We start from the raw sequence: 17,507 nt of genomic DNA on the forward strand, positions 1-17,507 counted from the left end.
CTTCAAGAAGCAGAGGTGACGGCTGCTCACTACACACAGGGGGGGTCTATCGGACCCTCAGAGATGGAAGGAAATCCTCTCCTGTTCTCACACTGCAGAATGTTACAACTCTCACAATGGACAGGGGATGACAGGACGTCCACATGACAGCCCCCCTTAGGGTTACTGAAGGATCCGGGTGCCCCACTATAGGCTATGTATGATTTCATGTCTGATTACTACGATCAGTGATCCACAGGATCGCTCAGTCTTTAATGGAGGCGTTCACACTGGAGAATCAAGGTAATCCATCTCACGAGTCTTCCTGGGTGAAGCCGCCTTCTTCCTACTCTCCGGACCCCACACAGAAACGTCAGGGCTGTGGCTAGAGATTACGTTCACAGAGCGTTCCTCCATAATCCACACACCAGGTAAGATGACCCGTCCCACAGGGCCACAGACCGCAGGTGGAGTAGCGCCAGGTGTTCTGAGGACCGACGTCTTCTACGTGCCCTTATCATTAGGATACATTCAGGCGAGCGTATTATGGCAACTACCCCACTAAGATTGAGATCACTACAGAATGGGATCAGTTGAAAAAACATCCTGACCTAGTCCTGCTTGCACAGCTGAGGATTTGTCACAATTTATCAGTACAAATAAGGTCCCGATCACATCACGTTTTTATCTTGTTTTACTCTCATGACCTTTTCTCTGCTTCTGTTAAACTGATACCATTATAGCCTATGGGTCACAGATACCACGTACCTATCTCCAGGCGACGGCCGCCTAACGGGGGACGTGACGGCGATCATACAGTGGCGTACGTCTCCCACGTTAAGAATACATGTGCCGCCGGTTTGCTTTTTTTTGTGGAATTCCGTTGTAAGGAATACGCCATTTCATAGCTAGAACAAGATATACTGATGTATACCAGCCCAATGGAGGCCAAAAGGACGCAGGTCTGGCCTCCGCCCGGGTAATCGAGCCCTATGGAGTCGTTTATCACGTATGGCCGGAGCTTTCCTGGACTAAAACGCAATGTAAACACGGACTGCAGGAGTAACATGTGTGCTGCTGTCATTAGCATGCAAAGGATTTTCTACACTGATACAGTGTAACAACTCCTCAGCTGTGAGCAGGACTAGGTCAGGACAAGTTTTCAGCCTTGAAGTAAATAAGACATTTTCATTCCCTGATAGTAAGTGGAGATCTTGACAAAAGGTGAGGAATTGAACAGTCTATTTGTCCATCTCCGCTGGGAAGCCCTATGACGTGGCAGCCATGTAGAGATGGAGTTCAGAGGGGGAGGAGCGTCTCTGCTGCTGGGCGGGGCCTGTGGGCAGCTGTGCCGCTTCTTCTTACGCTGCCATGAGCGGTGCAGGACATGCAGCTTCTTGCGGACAGATGACTGCGGCTCCACCACATGAAGAAGTCAAGAGTTTAATTTTGGTCCACAAAGAGAAGAACAACGTTATAAATACTGAACCCGATCAAAACGCAGCAGGAGACGCACGAGGGAGAACGGGGGATGGGGTGGCAATAAGAGGCTGCGGCTCGGGGGTCACTTTTCTTTCCTTTCTTTTTTACAATTTTTATACAAATGAGAAAGCAGCTGAAATGCGCCGGGTGTCAGGAGGGCGGAGCGCTGTGCCGGGAGATCAAAGTCTCTCACCTTCTGGTAGCAGCAAGAGTTCAAGTTTTCTTTAAAAAAAAAATATATATATATATATGTTCCTATGTATATACAGGCAGGAGCGCACCGCTAATAACAGTCCACGTGGCTCCACAGAAGCCTCAGTCCACGAGCTGCTGCCGGAGAGTCCACCTTATCTGTAACTCTGAGAACTATTGCACGAACCATCTGAAAAACAAGCGAGACAACGGTCAGGAGACGACTGTGCCGACACCAGTGAGACGAGACACCAGGGAGACGAGACACCAGGGAGACGAGTGTGCCGACACCAGGGAGACGAGTGTGCCGACACCAGGGACAGTGATGACAACTAATGCAAAGTGGAACAGCCAATGAAATCCCAGCTATCATAAAGCCGATTGGTTACTATGCCCCCCCCCCCCCGTTTCTTCTCCCCCCCCCCATGGCAACCGTCTCTTCTCCCCCGCCGTTGGCAACCATTTCTTCTCCTCCTCCTCTCCCCCTCGGCAACCGTTCCTTCTCCCCACGACAACCGTTCCTGCCCCCCCCCCCCCCCCCCGACAACCGTTACTCTTCCCTAGCCCTGACACATATTACTGCCTTGCCTGCCCCGACACTTGCTCTAGCTATTTCTGCCTTTACAACTGCCCTGACGCCTACTCCTCCTCCCCCCCCCCCAACATCTGCCACATCACCCGCTACTCCTCTCTAATCTGATAAGAGGGCACTGCAGATAATGCTTCTAGAGGAGCCGCACTTCACTGCCCCAAATAACGGTCCCTATTAATTCTTCTAACTAAGATAAGAATGGGATGGTGGACGTGGCTCTAAACACTCACTTTCTGCGATGGAAAAGACACCCCCATCTCCCTTTCAATAACCATGTGTAACCAGGGAGGGCCCTTATACTTACTATAGGATAATTCATCTCCGGCTCTTTTCCGGGACTGGTCACCTCTGAGGAGAGAGTAAAAGATGGTTGGTGACATCTACGTAATCACTTCAGCTTCACGGGCAGTAACTGCTCATGGGGGACGGGACGAATGTGACCTCCTCCCATCTGCACCGATTTACAATTGCTACCTAATTGGACAAAGTACACCGGTGGCCAAAGAGAGCGGAAAGAGTTAAAACCGGGGGCAGGGCCCTGACAACACCAGGGGCTGCCACAGTCACAGTCCATGCCAATTCCTACTTACATCTATTGAAATAAACCCACACCTCCAGAATGTCCTGCACACCCAGTCTGGTGATCGCCTACTCAAAGCAACCCTTAGCTGCTCCCCAACCCCCACCTCGGTGTAATGCACTCAGCTGCTGCACAACATCTTTAGGAAAAGTAGGAGCTTCATATCAATCACTGATCAACTTTACAATAAACTAGGAAAGGTTCTACAACAGCTGGGGTGTGCGCTCCTCTGATGTCTACTGTGGGGCATTTTATAAAAGGAGCAAAAAGATTAAAGTAGCAGCATTACAAAACCAACTATTATGAACAATCCTGCAGCTCTAGCCGCCTAGCACCACGCGAGGCCCCACGATCACGCCATTTCCTTATTTCACTTCTAAGAAAACTTCACCAAATCCAAGTAGGGTATAGACCCAGGGGTCTCAAACACGCAGCCCCTGAGGCGGTCCATCTGCGGCCCGCAGTGCACCGCAGCTCCCTTGGGAGGGGAGAGAGTAGGCCATAGGACGAGTGCGCAGACGAATGACAAAGCCCTGACGTCACTGTCCATATATGGAGAGTGATATCAGGGGCTTCCCCAGTTCTGGAGTCCCAGAGTAGAGCTTATACTAGCGCTCTGCTCCCCAGACTCCTGCTCTGAGGAAGCCCCTGACATCTCATGAGCAGAGATGGAGTCCTAGTAATAGCACTACTAGCGCTCTGCCCGCGACCCTGGATCTGGGATTGCCTATGACATCACTGTCCATATATGGACAGTGATGTCAGGGGCTTGCCTAGCATTCCAGAGCAGAGCCTATACTAGAGCTCTGCTATGGGACTAGAGCTCTGAGGAAACCCCTGACATCATATATGGACAGTGATGTCAGGAGCAGAGCTGGAGTCCCAGGGACTCCGGCTCTGGGGTTGCCCCCGACATCACTAGCCATATATGGACAGTGATGTCACAGGCTTCCCCAGAGTTCCGCAGCAGATCCTATGCTAGTGCTCTGCTCTGGGACTCCGGCTCTGGGGTTGCCCCTAAGATCACATTCCTGTCCAGGAGGATCCCCTGACGTGGCCGTCCATGGACAGTGATGTCAAGGGCTCCTCCGGCAGAGGAATCCCCGGCGACTCTCTGTCTGGGGGTTCCACTCCTAGTGGGAGCCCCAATGGAGCTATATGCAGGGGTCATGTGTGTGTGTGTGTGTGTGGCACCCTCTACGGGGGGCATGTGTGTGTGTGTGTGGCACCCTCTGCGGGGGGGGGGCATGTGTGTGTGTGTGTGTGTGTGTGTGTGGCACCCTCTACGGGGGACATGTGTGTGTGTGGCATCCTCTGTGGGGGCGCGTGTGTGTGTGTGTGTGAGCACCCTCTACGGGGGGCGTGTGTGTGTGTGCGTGTGTGTGTCACCCTCTACGGGGGGCGTGTAAGTGTGCGTGTGTGTGTGTCACCCTCTACGGGGGGCGTGTGTGTGTGCGTGTGTGTGTCACCCTCTACGGGGGGCGTGTGTGTGTGCGTGTGAGGCACCCTCTACGGGGGGCGAGTGTGTGTGCGTGTGTCACCCTCTACGGGGGGCGTGTGTGTGTGTGTCACCCTCTACGGGGGCGGTGTGTGTGTGTGTGTCACCCTCTACGGGGGGCGTGTGTGTGTGTGTGTGTGTGTGTCACCCTCTACGGGGGCGTGTGTGTGTGCGTGTGTCACCCTCTACGGGGGCGTGTGTGTGTGCGTGTGTCACCCTCTACGGGGGTCGTGTGTGTGTGCGTGTGTGTCAACCTCTACGGGGTACGTGTGTGTGCGTGGCACCCTCTGCGGGGGGGGCATGTGTGTGCGTGGCACCCTCTGCTGGGGGCATGTGTGTGCGTAGCACCCTCTACGGGGGCATGTGTGTGTATATGTGCCACCCTCTACGGGGGGGGGGATGTGTGTGTCTGTGGCACCTTCTACGGGGGGGTGTGTGGTGTGGTGTGTGTGTGTGTGTCATCCTCTACGGGGGAGGGGCATGTGTGTGTGACACCCTCTACGGGGGAGGGGCATGTGTGTGTGGCACCCTCTACGGGGAGGGGCATGTGTGTGTGGCACCCTCTACGGGGGAGGGGCATGTGTGTGTGGCACCCTCTACGGGGGAGGGGCATGTGTGCGTGGCACCCTCTACGGGGGGGCGTGTGCGTGTCACCCTCTACGGGGGGCGTGTGCGTGTCACCCTCTACGGGGGGCGTGTGTGTGTGTGTCACCCTCTACGGGGGCGTGTGTGTGTGCGTGTGTCACCCTCTACGGGGGTCGTGTGTGTGTGTGCGTGTGTGTGTGTGTCAACCTCTACGGGGTACGTGTGTGTGTGTGGCACCCTCTGCGGGGGGGGGCATGTGTGTGCGTGGCACCCTCTGCGGGGGGGCATGTGTGTGCGTGGCACCCTCTGCTGGGGGCATGTGTGTGCGTAGCACCCTCTACGGGGCATGTGTGTGTATATGTGCCACCCTCTACGGGGGGGGGGGGCATGTGTGTGTGTGGCACCCTCTACGGGGGGCGTGTGTGTGAGAGGAACCCTCTACGGGGGGCGTGTGTGTGAGAGGCACCCACTACGGGGGCGTGTGTGTGAGAGGCACCCACTACAGTGGGTTGTGTGTGAGGCACCCTCTACAGGGGGGTGTGTGTGAGGCACTCTCTACAGGGGGGCGTGTGTGTGTGTCTGTGGCACCCTCTACGGGGGAGGGGCATGTGTGCGTGGCACCCTCTACGGGGGAGGGGCATGTGTGCGTGGCACCCTCTACGGGGGAGGGGCATGTGTGCGTGGCACCCTCTACGGGGGAGGGGCATGTGTGCGTGGCACCCTCTACGGGGGAGGGGCATGTGTGCGTGGCACCCTCTACGGGGGAGGGGCATGTGTGCGTGGCACCCTCTACGGGGGAGGGGCATGTGTGCGTGGCACCCTCTACGGGGGAGGGGCATGTGTGCGTGGCACCCTCTACGGGGGAGGGGCATGTGTGCGTGGCACCCTCTACGGGGGAGGGGCATGTGTGCGTGGCACCCTCTACGGGGGAGGGGCATGTGTGCGTGGCACCCTCTACGGGGGGAGGGCATGTGTGCGTGGCACCCTCTACGGGGGAGGGGCATGTGTGCGTGGCACCCTCTACGGGGGAGGGGCATGTGTGCGTGGCACCCTCTACGGGGAGGGGCATGTGTGCGAGGCACCCTCTACGGGGGAGGGGCATGTGTGCGAGGCACCCTCTACGGGGGGGGGGCGTGTGCGAGGCACCCTCTACGGGGGGGGGGCGTGTGCGAGGCACCCTCTACGGGGGGGGGCGTGTGCGAGGCACCCTCTACGGGGGGGGGGCGTGTGCGAGGCACCCTCTACGGGGGGGGGGGCGTGTGCGAGGCACCCTCTACGGGGGGGGGGCGTGTGCGAGGCACCCTCTACGGGGGGGGGCGTGTGCGAGGCACCCTCTACGGGGGGGGGGCGTGTGCGAGGCACCCTCTACGGGGGGGGGCGTGTGCGAGGCACCCTCTACGGGGGGGGGGGCGTGTGCGAGGCACCCTCTACGGGGGGGGGGCGTGTGCGAGGCACCCTCTACAGGGGGGCGTGTGCGAGGCACCCTCTACAGGGGGGCGTGTGCGAGGCACCCTCTAACAGGGGGGCGTGTGCGAGGCACCCTCTACAGGGGGCGTGTGCGAGGCACCCTCTACAGGGGGGCGTGTGCGAGGCACCCTCTACAGGGGGCGTGTGCGAGGCACCCTCTACAGGGGGGCGTGTGCGAGGCACCTCTACAGGGTGGGCGTGTGCGAGGCACCCTCTACAGGGGGGCGTGTGCGAGGCACCCTCTACAGGGGGGCGTGTGCGAGGCACCCTCTACAGGGGGGCGTGTGCGAGGCACCCTCTACAGGGGGGCGTGTGCGAGGCACCCTCTACAGGGGGGCGTGTGCGAGGCACCCTCTACAGGGGGCGTGTGCGAGGCACCCTCTACAGGGGGGCGTGTGCGAGGCACCCTCTACAGGGGGCGTGTGCGAGGCACCCTCTACAGGGGGGCGTGTGCGAGGCACCCTCTACAGGGGGGCGTGTGCGAGGCACCCTCTACAGGGGGCGTGTGCGAGGCACCCTCTACAGGGGGGCGTGTGCGAGGCACCCTCTACAGGGGGGCGTGTGCGAGGCACCCTCTACAGGGGGGCGTGTGCGAGGCACCCTCTACAGGGGGGCGTGTGCGAGGCACCCTCTACAGGGGGCGGTGTGCGAGGCACCCTCTACAGGGGGGCGTGTGCGAGGCACCCTCTACAGGGGCGTGTGCGAGGCACCCTCTACAGGGGGGCGTGTGCGAGGCACCCTCTACAGGGGGGCGTGTGCGAGGCACCCTCTACAGGGGGGCGTGTGCGAGGCACCCTCTACAGGGGGGCGTGTGCGAGGCACCCTCTACAGGGGGGCGTGTGCGAGGCACCTCTACAGGGGGGCGTGTGCGAGGCACCCTCTACAGGGGGGCGTGTGCGAGGCACCCTCTACAGGGGGCGTGTGCGAGGCACCCTCTACAGGGGGGCGTGTGCGAGGCACCCTCTACAGGGGGGCGTGTGCGAGGCACCCTCTACAGGGGGGCGTGTGCGAGGCACCCTCTACAGGGGTGCGTGTGCGAGGCACCCTCTACAGGGGGGCGTGTGCGAGGCACCCTCTACAGGGGGGCGTGTGCGAGGCACCCTCTACAGGGGGGCGTGTGCGAGGCACTCTACAGGGGGGGGTGTGAGTGTGTCACCTTCTACGGGGGGGGTGTCTGTGGCACCTTCTCTGGGGGGGGGGGGGACGGGGGGATGTGTGTGTGTGTGTGTCATCCTCTACGGGGGGGGGGGGGGGCGTGTGTGTGTGTGTGTGGCACCCTCTACGGGGGGGCGTGTGTGAGGCACTCTCTACAGGGGGGCGTGTGTGTGTCTGTGTCACCTTCTACGGGGGGGGGGTGTCTGTGGCACTTCTCTGGGGGGGGGGACGGGGGGATGTGTGTGTGTGTGTCATCCTCTACGGGGGGGGGGGCGTGTGTGTGTGTGTGTGTGGCACCCTCTACGGGGGGGCGTGTGTGAGGCACTCTCTACAGGGGGTCGTGTGTGAGGCACTCTCTACAGGGGGGTGTGTGTGTGTCACCTTCTACGGGGGTGTGTGTGTGTCTGTGGCACCTTCTCTGGGGGGGGGGGAGGTGTGTGTGTGTGTGTCATCCTCTATGGGGGGGCGTGTGCGTGTGGCACCCTCTACATATTATAGTAATGTATTGTTATTATAGATGAAATAACTAATTGATTAACAATAATTTTGTATTGTATCAAATTGGAAAGTAATGCGGCCGCCAACTTCCCATTTTTTCTATCTGCGGCCCATTTACCCGGCCGTGTTGAGACCCCTGGTATAGACAAATACCAGAACATAGCAGCAGATCATAGGACAGACGGACTGCAGGCCGGGCCACACATACTAGACCCTGTGCCCAGCAGGGATCAAATTATATTGCACTAAGTGGAGGCGCCTACAGCCACTGACCTGTTAAATCCATTCTGCATCAGATCTCGCTGTAGCTCCCGATCCTGGGCGGCGTAATCCTGCAGCTCCGATTCCATGGCCGGTGGTAGAATGTTGGGGATAAATTTGGAGAACAACACCGGAGCGAGCTGGACCCATTCTGCAAGAGAAAGATCGACTATAGAAACGATGTCCTGTAGACGGGTGCAAATATAATCATACATTGACCACAAAGCACAGAGGTCGAACTGACCACTACACAGGGGACACCCAGTACTAACCCAGTATACAGAGTACAGACCACTACACAGGGACACCCAGTACTGACCCAGTATACAGAGTACAGACCACTACACAGGGGACACCCAGTACTGATAATACAGGGGCCGAGCTCCCCTCACAGCCAGGTATACAGAGTACAGACCACTTCACCCAGTACTGATAATACAGGGGCCGAGCTCTCCTCACAGCCAGGAATACAGAGTACAGACCACTACACCCAGTACTGATAATACAGGGGCCGAGCTCTCCTCACAGCCAGGTATACAGAGTACAGACCACTACACCCAGTACTGATAATACAGGGGCCGAGCTCTCCTCACAGCCAGGTATACAGAGTACAGACCACTACACCCAGTACTGATAATACAGGGGCCGAGCTCTCCTCACAGCCGGGTATACAGAGTACAGACCACTACACCCAGTACTGATAATACAGGGGCCGAGCTCTCCTCACAGCCGGGAATACAGAGTACAGACCACTACACCCAGTACTGATAATACAGGGGCCGAGCTCTCCTCACAGCCGGGAATACAGAGTACAGACCACTACACCCAGTACTGATAATACAGGGGCCGAGCTCTCCTCACAGCCGGGTATACAGAGTACAGACCACTACACCCAGTACTGATAATACAGGGGCCGAGCTCTCCTCACAGCCAGGTATACAGAGTACAGACCACTACACCCAGTACTGATAATACAGGGGCCGAGCTCTCCTCACAGCCAGGTATACAGAGTACAGACCACTACACCCAGTACTGATAATACAGGGGCCGGGCTCTCCTCACAGCCAGGAATACAGAGTACAGACCACTACACCCAGTACTGATAATACAGGGGCCGAGCTCTCCTCACAGCCAGGAATACAGAGTACAGACCACTACACCCAGTACTGATAATACAGGGGCCGAGCTCTCTCACAGCCAGGTATACAGAGTACAGACCACTACACCCAGTACTGATAATACAGGGGCCGAGCTCTCCTCACAGCCAGGTATACAGAGTACAGACCACTACACCCAGTACTGATAATACAGGGGCCGAGCTCTCCTCACAGCCAGGTATACAGAGTACAGACCACTACACCCAGTACTGATAATACAGGGGCCGAGCTCTCCTCACAGCCAGGTATACAGAGTACAGACCACTACACCCAGTACTGATAATACAGGGGCCGAGCTCTCCTCACAGCCAGGTATACAGAGTACAGACCACTACACCCAGTACTGATAATACAGGGGCCGAGCTCTCCACACAGCCGGGTATACAGAGTACAGACCACTACACCCAGTACTGATACTACAGGGGCCGAGCTCTCCTCACAGCCAGGAATACAGAGTACAGACCACTACACCCAGTACTGATAATACAGGGCCGAGCTCTCCTCACAGCCGGGTATACAGAGTACAGACCACTACACCCAGTACTGATAATACAGGGGCCGAGCTCTCCCCACAGCCAGGTATACAGAGTACAGACCACTACACCCAGTACTGATAATACAGGGGCCGAGCTCTCCCCACAGCCAGGTATACAGAGTACAGACCACTACACCCAGTACTGATACTACAGGGGCCGAGCTCTCCTCACAGCCAGGAATACAGAGTACAGACCACTACACCCAGTACTGATAATACAGGGGCCGAGCTCTCCTCACAGCCAGGTATACAGAGTACAGACCACTACACCCAGTACTGATAATACAGGGGCCGAGCTCTCCACACAGCCGGGTATACAGAGTACAGACCACTACACCCAGTACTGATACTACAGGGGCCGAGCTCTCCTCACAGCCAGGAATACAGAGTACAGACACTACACCCAGTACTGATAATACAGGGGCCGAGCTCTCCTCACAGCCGGGTATACAGAGTACAGACCACTACACCCAGTACTGATAATACAGGGCCAAGCTCTCCTCACAGCCAGGTATACAGAGTACAGACCACTACACCCAGTACTGATAATACAGGGGCCGAGCTCTCCTCACACCCGGGTATACAGAGTACAGACCACTACACTCAGTACTGATACTACAGGGGCCGAGCTCTCCTCACAGCCAGGAATACAGAGTACAGACCACTACACCCAGTACTGATAATACAGGGGCCGAGCTCTCCTCACAGCCAGGTATACAGAGTACAGACCACTACACCCAGTACTGATAATACAGGGCCGAGCTCTCCTCACAGCCAGGAATACAGAGTACAGACCACTACACCCAGTACTGATAATACAGGGGCCGAGCTCTCCCCACAGCCAGGTATACAGAGTACAGACCACTACACCCAGTACTGATAATACAGGGGCCGAGCTCTCCTCACAGCCAGGAATACAGAGTACAGACCTCTACACCCAGTACTGATAATACAGGGGCCGAGCTCTCCCCACAGCCAGGTATACAGAGTACAGACCACTACACCCAGTACTGATAATACAGGGGCCGAGCTCTCCTCACAGCCGGGTATACAGAGTACAGACCACTACACCCAGTACTGATAATACAGGGGCCGAGCTCTCCTCACAGCCAGGTATACAGAGTACAGACCACTACACCAAGTACTGATAATACAGGGGCCGAGCTCTCCTCACAGCCAGGTATACAGACCACTACACCCAGTACTGATAATACAGGGGCCGAGCTCTCCTCACAGCCAGGTATACAGAGTACAGACCACTACACCCAGTACTGATAATACAGGGCCGAGCTCTCCTCACAGCCAGGTATACAGAAAACTTTAATCTGAAAAAATTTCATTTGGTTTGGAAAAAGGTCAAATATAACAACCACTTGCTTACATAAATGGGTAGGAGGTTATCAGCTCCCAATCTTTACAAGTTCTATCTTGCCGCCCGGCTTTCCCAGGTTACCTCTATCCATAAGAAGAAAGAACCGCCATCGGTCGCCCTGGAGCCCTCACATCTCCTGTTTCGCAGCAGTGGTCGCCCTGGAGCCCCCGCTTACATCTCCGGTTTCCCTTCAGGCCCTTTTATGGTCCCCTAATTTGCCAATCTCCCATTTTAATCCCGCTGCGGTGATGTTATATCTGTTCTGTCAATGTGTTTCCTGCTCATCACTGAGGAATCACACAGAAGCAGATCTAGGCGGATGCTACATACATAGCCATGGAGAAAGGAGCAGAATAAGGTGCTCTCCGACCCTAGAATTCAGCATCCCAGCATGGGTTCCCTCGGTGGTTGAGCTGGGCGTTGCATCAGGTCGTGGGGAGGGAAGTCGCAGACTAATGGGGACAGAAGAGGAATCTCTCCACGGGTCACATCTTCTCTTATGAATTTCGAGTTGGCCTAGCTGACTTACGGTTTTTCTTTTTCCCCCTTTCTCTCTATGATGAATATATATTGTTCGGTTGATAACTAACGCAGCATCGAGGCTTCTGTTCACGTTTCATCAGTTCTTTGTTTGTCCATTTCATTTGGGATGAAAAGGCAGAAGACAAATTGACTTATTCCAAGAGCAGAGGAAAGACATTTCCAGAATTTGGAAGTGAATTGTTCCCCTCGGTCAGAAACCACATTATCGGTTTTAGGCCATTGGGACACTTCCCGAGTCATCGTTTGTTCCGCAGGGAATTCCCTCGATTGAGATAGAAAAGGGACATTTATCTGAAACGGTTTGTGAAATCCAGAATAGTGTTCATTCCGTTGGAAGGTCAACCTCAATATCCATAGAAACGGAGCCCCAAGGTCGAAATGGAATCAGGAGCGGCTGTAGCAAACCCAAGGGAGGAGAGCAGGGAGTTTTATTTTGAGCACAAATCACACATGAAGAAACAGAGTTTTGGAGATTAGTCTTAAAGTTTGGCCACCAATAGGTACGGGAAAGAAGTTCTGGAGTCTTTTTAATGCCTAAATGTCCAGCCGGCTTAGAATCATGGACTAATAATAAGGACATCAAGTCCTGCTGCGTCTGGTGCAGAGAATGAGGTCACCTCCAGAAGCCATCTTTGAAGAAGGGATTGATATTCCTTAGAGGACTGAGCAGTAAGTCCCTTTCATATCCAGTCAGGAACTCTGTGGAATAAGGAGGAGCCCCGACAAAGCTCTAATTGTGCCGTCAAACTTGTATTTCTGTGCAGACTCCGAGAACACCCTGGAGAAGGCGTCCGGTCTATGAAGTTATCACAAAGTCAAATGAAGAAAATAAAGTCCATCTGGCTTGTCTGGAGGATCATATTTTGGCATCGTGGATGAATTCCAGATTTCTGGGATCAGTAAATACCGTTCCAGGCTTATCGGTTCCCTCCAGAAACTTTATGGTTATCGCTGACAGTTCTTTATTTCCGATATCAGTCCTTTTCAGATGAGAAGAATAAGAACAAGGTCACAACATGTTATCTCCTGACCGCAGAGTCGGGACTGCATGAACCTCGGTAACCTCTGCTGGAGAGAGTCCTGTACAGCCAATATTCTTCTTCGTTAGCCGAGTGATTGGTGCAATGATATTGGAGAAGTCCAGAATGAACTATTTGTAGAAATTAGCAAAATCAATGAATCTCTGAACTTTTCCATCTTTTGGGGGTTGGCCAATAAACCGTCTTGATTTGACGAGGTCCATGCTCAGACCTTCTGGAGATATAATGTATCCAAGAATAGAACTGTAGGATGTTCGAATTCACATTTCTCAAGTTTAATGAATAATCGATGTTCTGAAAGTCGTCGTGGCCCGGTGGAGACAGGTTTCCGATGCTCCTCAAGATGGTCTGAAATAATGAAGATGTCATCCAGGTCGACAATTGCAAATTGATCCAATAAGCCCCCGAAAACATCATTAATAAAACGCTGGGAAGTGGCCGGGACATTACAAGATACTGGAAGTGTCGGTGCCGCGTCCGGAGGGCAGTCGTCTCTTCATCCCCAGGACGGAGGAGAACACGGTTACCTGCTCCTCGCAGATCAAGCTCAGGAAATGTTTCAGCTGTGCGAAGTCTTTCAGGTAATTCTGGAATTAAAGGGACAGGATTTATCAGGTTATTAATCTCTTTATGGTCAACGCCGGGACGGAAGGAGGAATCTTCCTTCTCACCAAAGAACAAGGAGCTCCAGAGGAGATGTAGGCGGCCAGAGGGAGACTTTCCTCCTCATCCTAATATTCCCCTAGGGTTTTCAGTCCGACCAGAGGGTATTTCATCTCCAGGTCTCAGTCCTATTGGTCGATCACATGTACGACGTGGAGGAAGTTGATCTGCGTTCTTTTTATCTCCGACATCCTGATGGTGATGAGTCTATGACTGAACGTTCGGAGATTGAGGTTCTCTCAGGCAGTGAAGACGAAGGCTTATCCAGACAATTTATCTGAGAATATTCAGAGGGGACTGTATACGAGGTATTTCCCGATGGATGGATTGTGAGTAGAAAGCCGAGGAATCCCCCAAATAACTAGAAACGTTGGAGACACAATCAGCTGGAAACGAAGAACTTCTGGATGCTCAGACCGGATGAGAACTTGAAGCTGCAGAATCTCATGAGTCCTGATGTTAGGGATGACCCCTCAACTGAACCCATGACCACTGGTGCGGACGGTTAACAACGCCATATCACGAGAAAAGGCTTTGTCCATGAAATTGTCCAGTTCAGCAGATCTAGAAACCTCGTGTTTTACTGCAGGTGTGAACGGTCACTAAACAATAAGACTCTGGTACCAACAACTGGTCTTCACCCTGCGCCAGAGCAGACATTGGCTCCAACAGATCAGAGGTCTCCAGTTTCATCTGCTCTTTTACACCAGACACAGCGATCGGTCTGCGGATCTAATATGGGTAATAATCAGCGTAGTGCCCTGAGCCCCCCACAATCAAGACAATGAGTTTACGTACATCTCTTTTTTTCCCTAGTAAGAGGTTTCCGAATAACACCAATGTGCACAGGTTCAGATTAGGGCTGGGCAAACAAATCGAGAATAAAATAATCAACACAATTAATAGACGTTATCTTGCGAATTTCGGTTTTATCAATTATTTTTTCCCGGTTTAAAACATCTGCATCTTTAGGACACAGATAAAGTTGACTCCAATGGTAAAGAACTAGGCCATAATGTCCCTGCTCCACCATTCACTATGTATCGCCGGACGTGAGGCAGTGACGTCACCGCACCGGTCTGCACCGAGCCGCACAGACCAGAGGGATCTCCTCCGCTCGTCATTGGGACGGGGTTAGGTGAGGATGTATAGTATTATCGGGTACTATTGGGGGCATTATACTGTGTGGGGGTCATGTCGGGGTATATTATATACAGTAGCATATTATATGGAGTAGCATGGAAACATGGGCGTGGCCTAAGGAATCGTAATCAAGGTCACATGTTCAATTAATCAGGATTTTGATTTAGGTAATAATAGCCCAGCCCTGCCTCACCATCCCCGCATGCACCGGCCCCGCGTGCACCGGCCCCCCCCTCATCATCCCCGCATACACCAGCCCCCCCTCATCATCCCCGCATACACCGGCCCCACCTCTTCATCCCGCATATACCGGCCCCACCTCATCATCCCCGCATACACCGGCCCTCCCTCATCATCCCCGTATACACCGGCCCCCCCTCACCATCCCCGTATACACCGGCCCCCCCTCACCATCCCCGCATACACCGGCCCCACCTCACCATCCCCGCATACACCGGCCCCACCTCACCATCCCCGCATACACCGGCCCCACCTCACCATCCCCGCATACACCGGCCCCACCTCACCATCCCCGCATACACCGGCCCCACCTCACCATCCCCGCATACACCGGCCCTACCTCACCATCCCCGCATACACCGGCCCTACCTCACCATCCCCGCATACACCGGCCCTACCTCACCATCCCCGCATACACCGGCCCTACCTCATCATCCCCGCATACAGCGGCCCTACCTCATCATCCCCGTATACACCGGCCCTACCTCATCATCCCCGTATACACCGGCCCTACCTCACCATCCCCGCATACACCGGCCCTACGTCATCATCCCCGCATACACCGGCCCTACCTCATCATCCCCGCATACACCGGCCCTACCTCATCATCCCCGCATACACCGGCCCTACCTCATCATCCCCGTATACACCGGCCCCCCCTCACCATCCCCGTATACACCGGCCCCCCCTCACCATCCCCGTATACACCGGCCCCCCCTCATCATCCCCGCATACACCGGCCCCCCCCTCACCATCCCCGTATACACCGGCCCCCCCTCATCATCCCCGCATACACCGGCCCCCCCTCATCATCCCCGCATACACCGGCCCCACCTCATCATCCCCGCATACACCGGCCCTACCTCATCATCCCCGCATACACCGGCCCTACCTCATCATCCCCGCATACACCGGCCCTACCTCACCATCCCCGCATACACCGGCCCTACCTCACCATCCCCGCATACACCGGCCCTACCTCACCATCCCCGCATACACCGGCCCTACCTCACCATCCCCGCATACACCGGCCCTACCTCACCATCCCCGCATACACCGGCCCTACCTCACCATCTCCGCATACACCGGCCCTACCTCACCATCCCCGCATACACCGGCCCTACCTCATCATCCCCGTATACACCGGCCCTACCTCATCATCCCTGTATACAGCGGCCCTACCTCATCATCCCTGTATACACCGGCCCTACCTCATCATCCCTGTATACACCGGCCCTACCTCATCATCCCCGCATACACCGGCCCTACCTCACCATCCCCGCATACACCGGCCCTACCTCATCATCCCCGTATACACCGGCACTACCTCATCATCCCCGCATACACTGGCCCTACCTCATCATCCCCGCATACACTGGCCCTACCTCATCATCCCTGTATACAGCGGCCCTACCTCATCATCCCTGTATACACCGGCCCTACCTCATCATCCCTGTATACAGCGGCCCTACCTCACCATCCCTATATACACCGGCCCTGCCTCACCATCCCTGTATACACCGGCCATAGTTACATAGTTACATAGTTAGTACGGCTGAAAAAAGACACATGTCCATCAAGTTCAACCAAGGGAAGGGAAAAGGGAAGGAAAAATTTCTACACATAGGAGCTAATATTTTTTTGTTCTAGGAAATTATCTAACCCTTTTTTAAAGCCATCTACTGTCCCTGCTGTGACCAGCTCCTGCGGTGTCTCCTGTCCCTGCTGTGACGGCTCCTGCGGTGTCTACTGTCCCTGCTGCGACGGCTCCTGCGGTGGCTACTGTCCCTGCTGCGACGGCTCCTGCGGTGGCTACTGTCCCTGCTGTGACGGCTCCTGCGGTGGCTACTGTCCCTGCTGTGACGGCTCCTGCGGTGTCTACTGTCCCTGCAGTGACGGCTCCTGCGGTGTCTCCTGTCCCTGCTGTGACGGCTCCTGCGGTGTCTCCTGTCCCTGCTGTGACGGCTCCTGCGGTGTCTACTGTCCCTGCTGTGACGGCTCCTGCGGTGGCTATTCCATAGATTCACAGTTCTCACTGTAAAGAAGCCTTGTCGCCTCTGCAGCTTGAACTTTTTTTTTTCCAGATGGAGGGAGCGCCCCCTTGTTTTTTGAGGGGGTTTTACAAGTAACAGGATTTCACCATATTTTTTGTATGTGCCATTAATATATTTATATAAGTTAATCATGTCCCCCCTTAGTCGTCTTTTTTCAAGGCTAAATAGGTTTAATTCTTTCAATCTTTCCTCATAACTTAGATTCTCCGCGCCCCTAATTAGCTTCGTTGCTCTTCTTTGTATTTTTTCCAACTCCAGGGCATCCTTTCTATGAACTGGAGCCCAGAACTGGACTGCATATTCTAGATGAGGCCTCACTAATGCTTTGTAAAGTGGTAATATTACATCCCTGTCCCGCGAGTCCATGCCTCTTTTAATACACGACAATATCCTGCTGGCCTTTGAAGCAGCTGATTGACACTGCATGCTGTTATTGAGTTTATGATTTACAAGTACACCCAGATCCTTCTC

At 55.0% G+C, this 17,507-nt stretch overlaps 1 protein-coding gene across 1 annotated transcript in view; it reads right to left on the reverse strand.

The window, feature by feature from the left end:
* Positions 1 to 1,406: 1,406 nt before the first annotated feature.
* Positions 1,407 to 17,507, reverse strand: part of CACUL1 (CDK2 associated cullin domain 1) — a 65,185-nt gene continuing 49,084 nt past the window's right edge. The window contains exons 7-9 of the mRNA XM_075842678.1: positions 8,302 to 8,440; positions 2,550 to 2,593; positions 1,407 to 1,843 (exon numbers count right to left, since the gene is read on the reverse strand). Of these exons, the coding sequence (XP_075698793.1) occupies positions 1,809 to 1,843; positions 2,550 to 2,593; positions 8,302 to 8,440 (218 nt within the window). The 3' untranslated portion in view covers positions 1,407 to 1,808. The remainder of the gene's footprint in view (positions 1,844 to 2,549; positions 2,594 to 8,301; positions 8,441 to 17,507) is intronic.

This window comes from Rhinoderma darwinii, chromosome 11, assembly GCF_050947455.1.
Source record: "Rhinoderma darwinii isolate aRhiDar2 chromosome 11, aRhiDar2.hap1, whole genome shotgun sequence".
Classification (NCBI taxonomy): domain Eukaryota; kingdom Metazoa; phylum Chordata; class Amphibia; order Anura; family Rhinodermatidae; genus Rhinoderma; species Rhinoderma darwinii.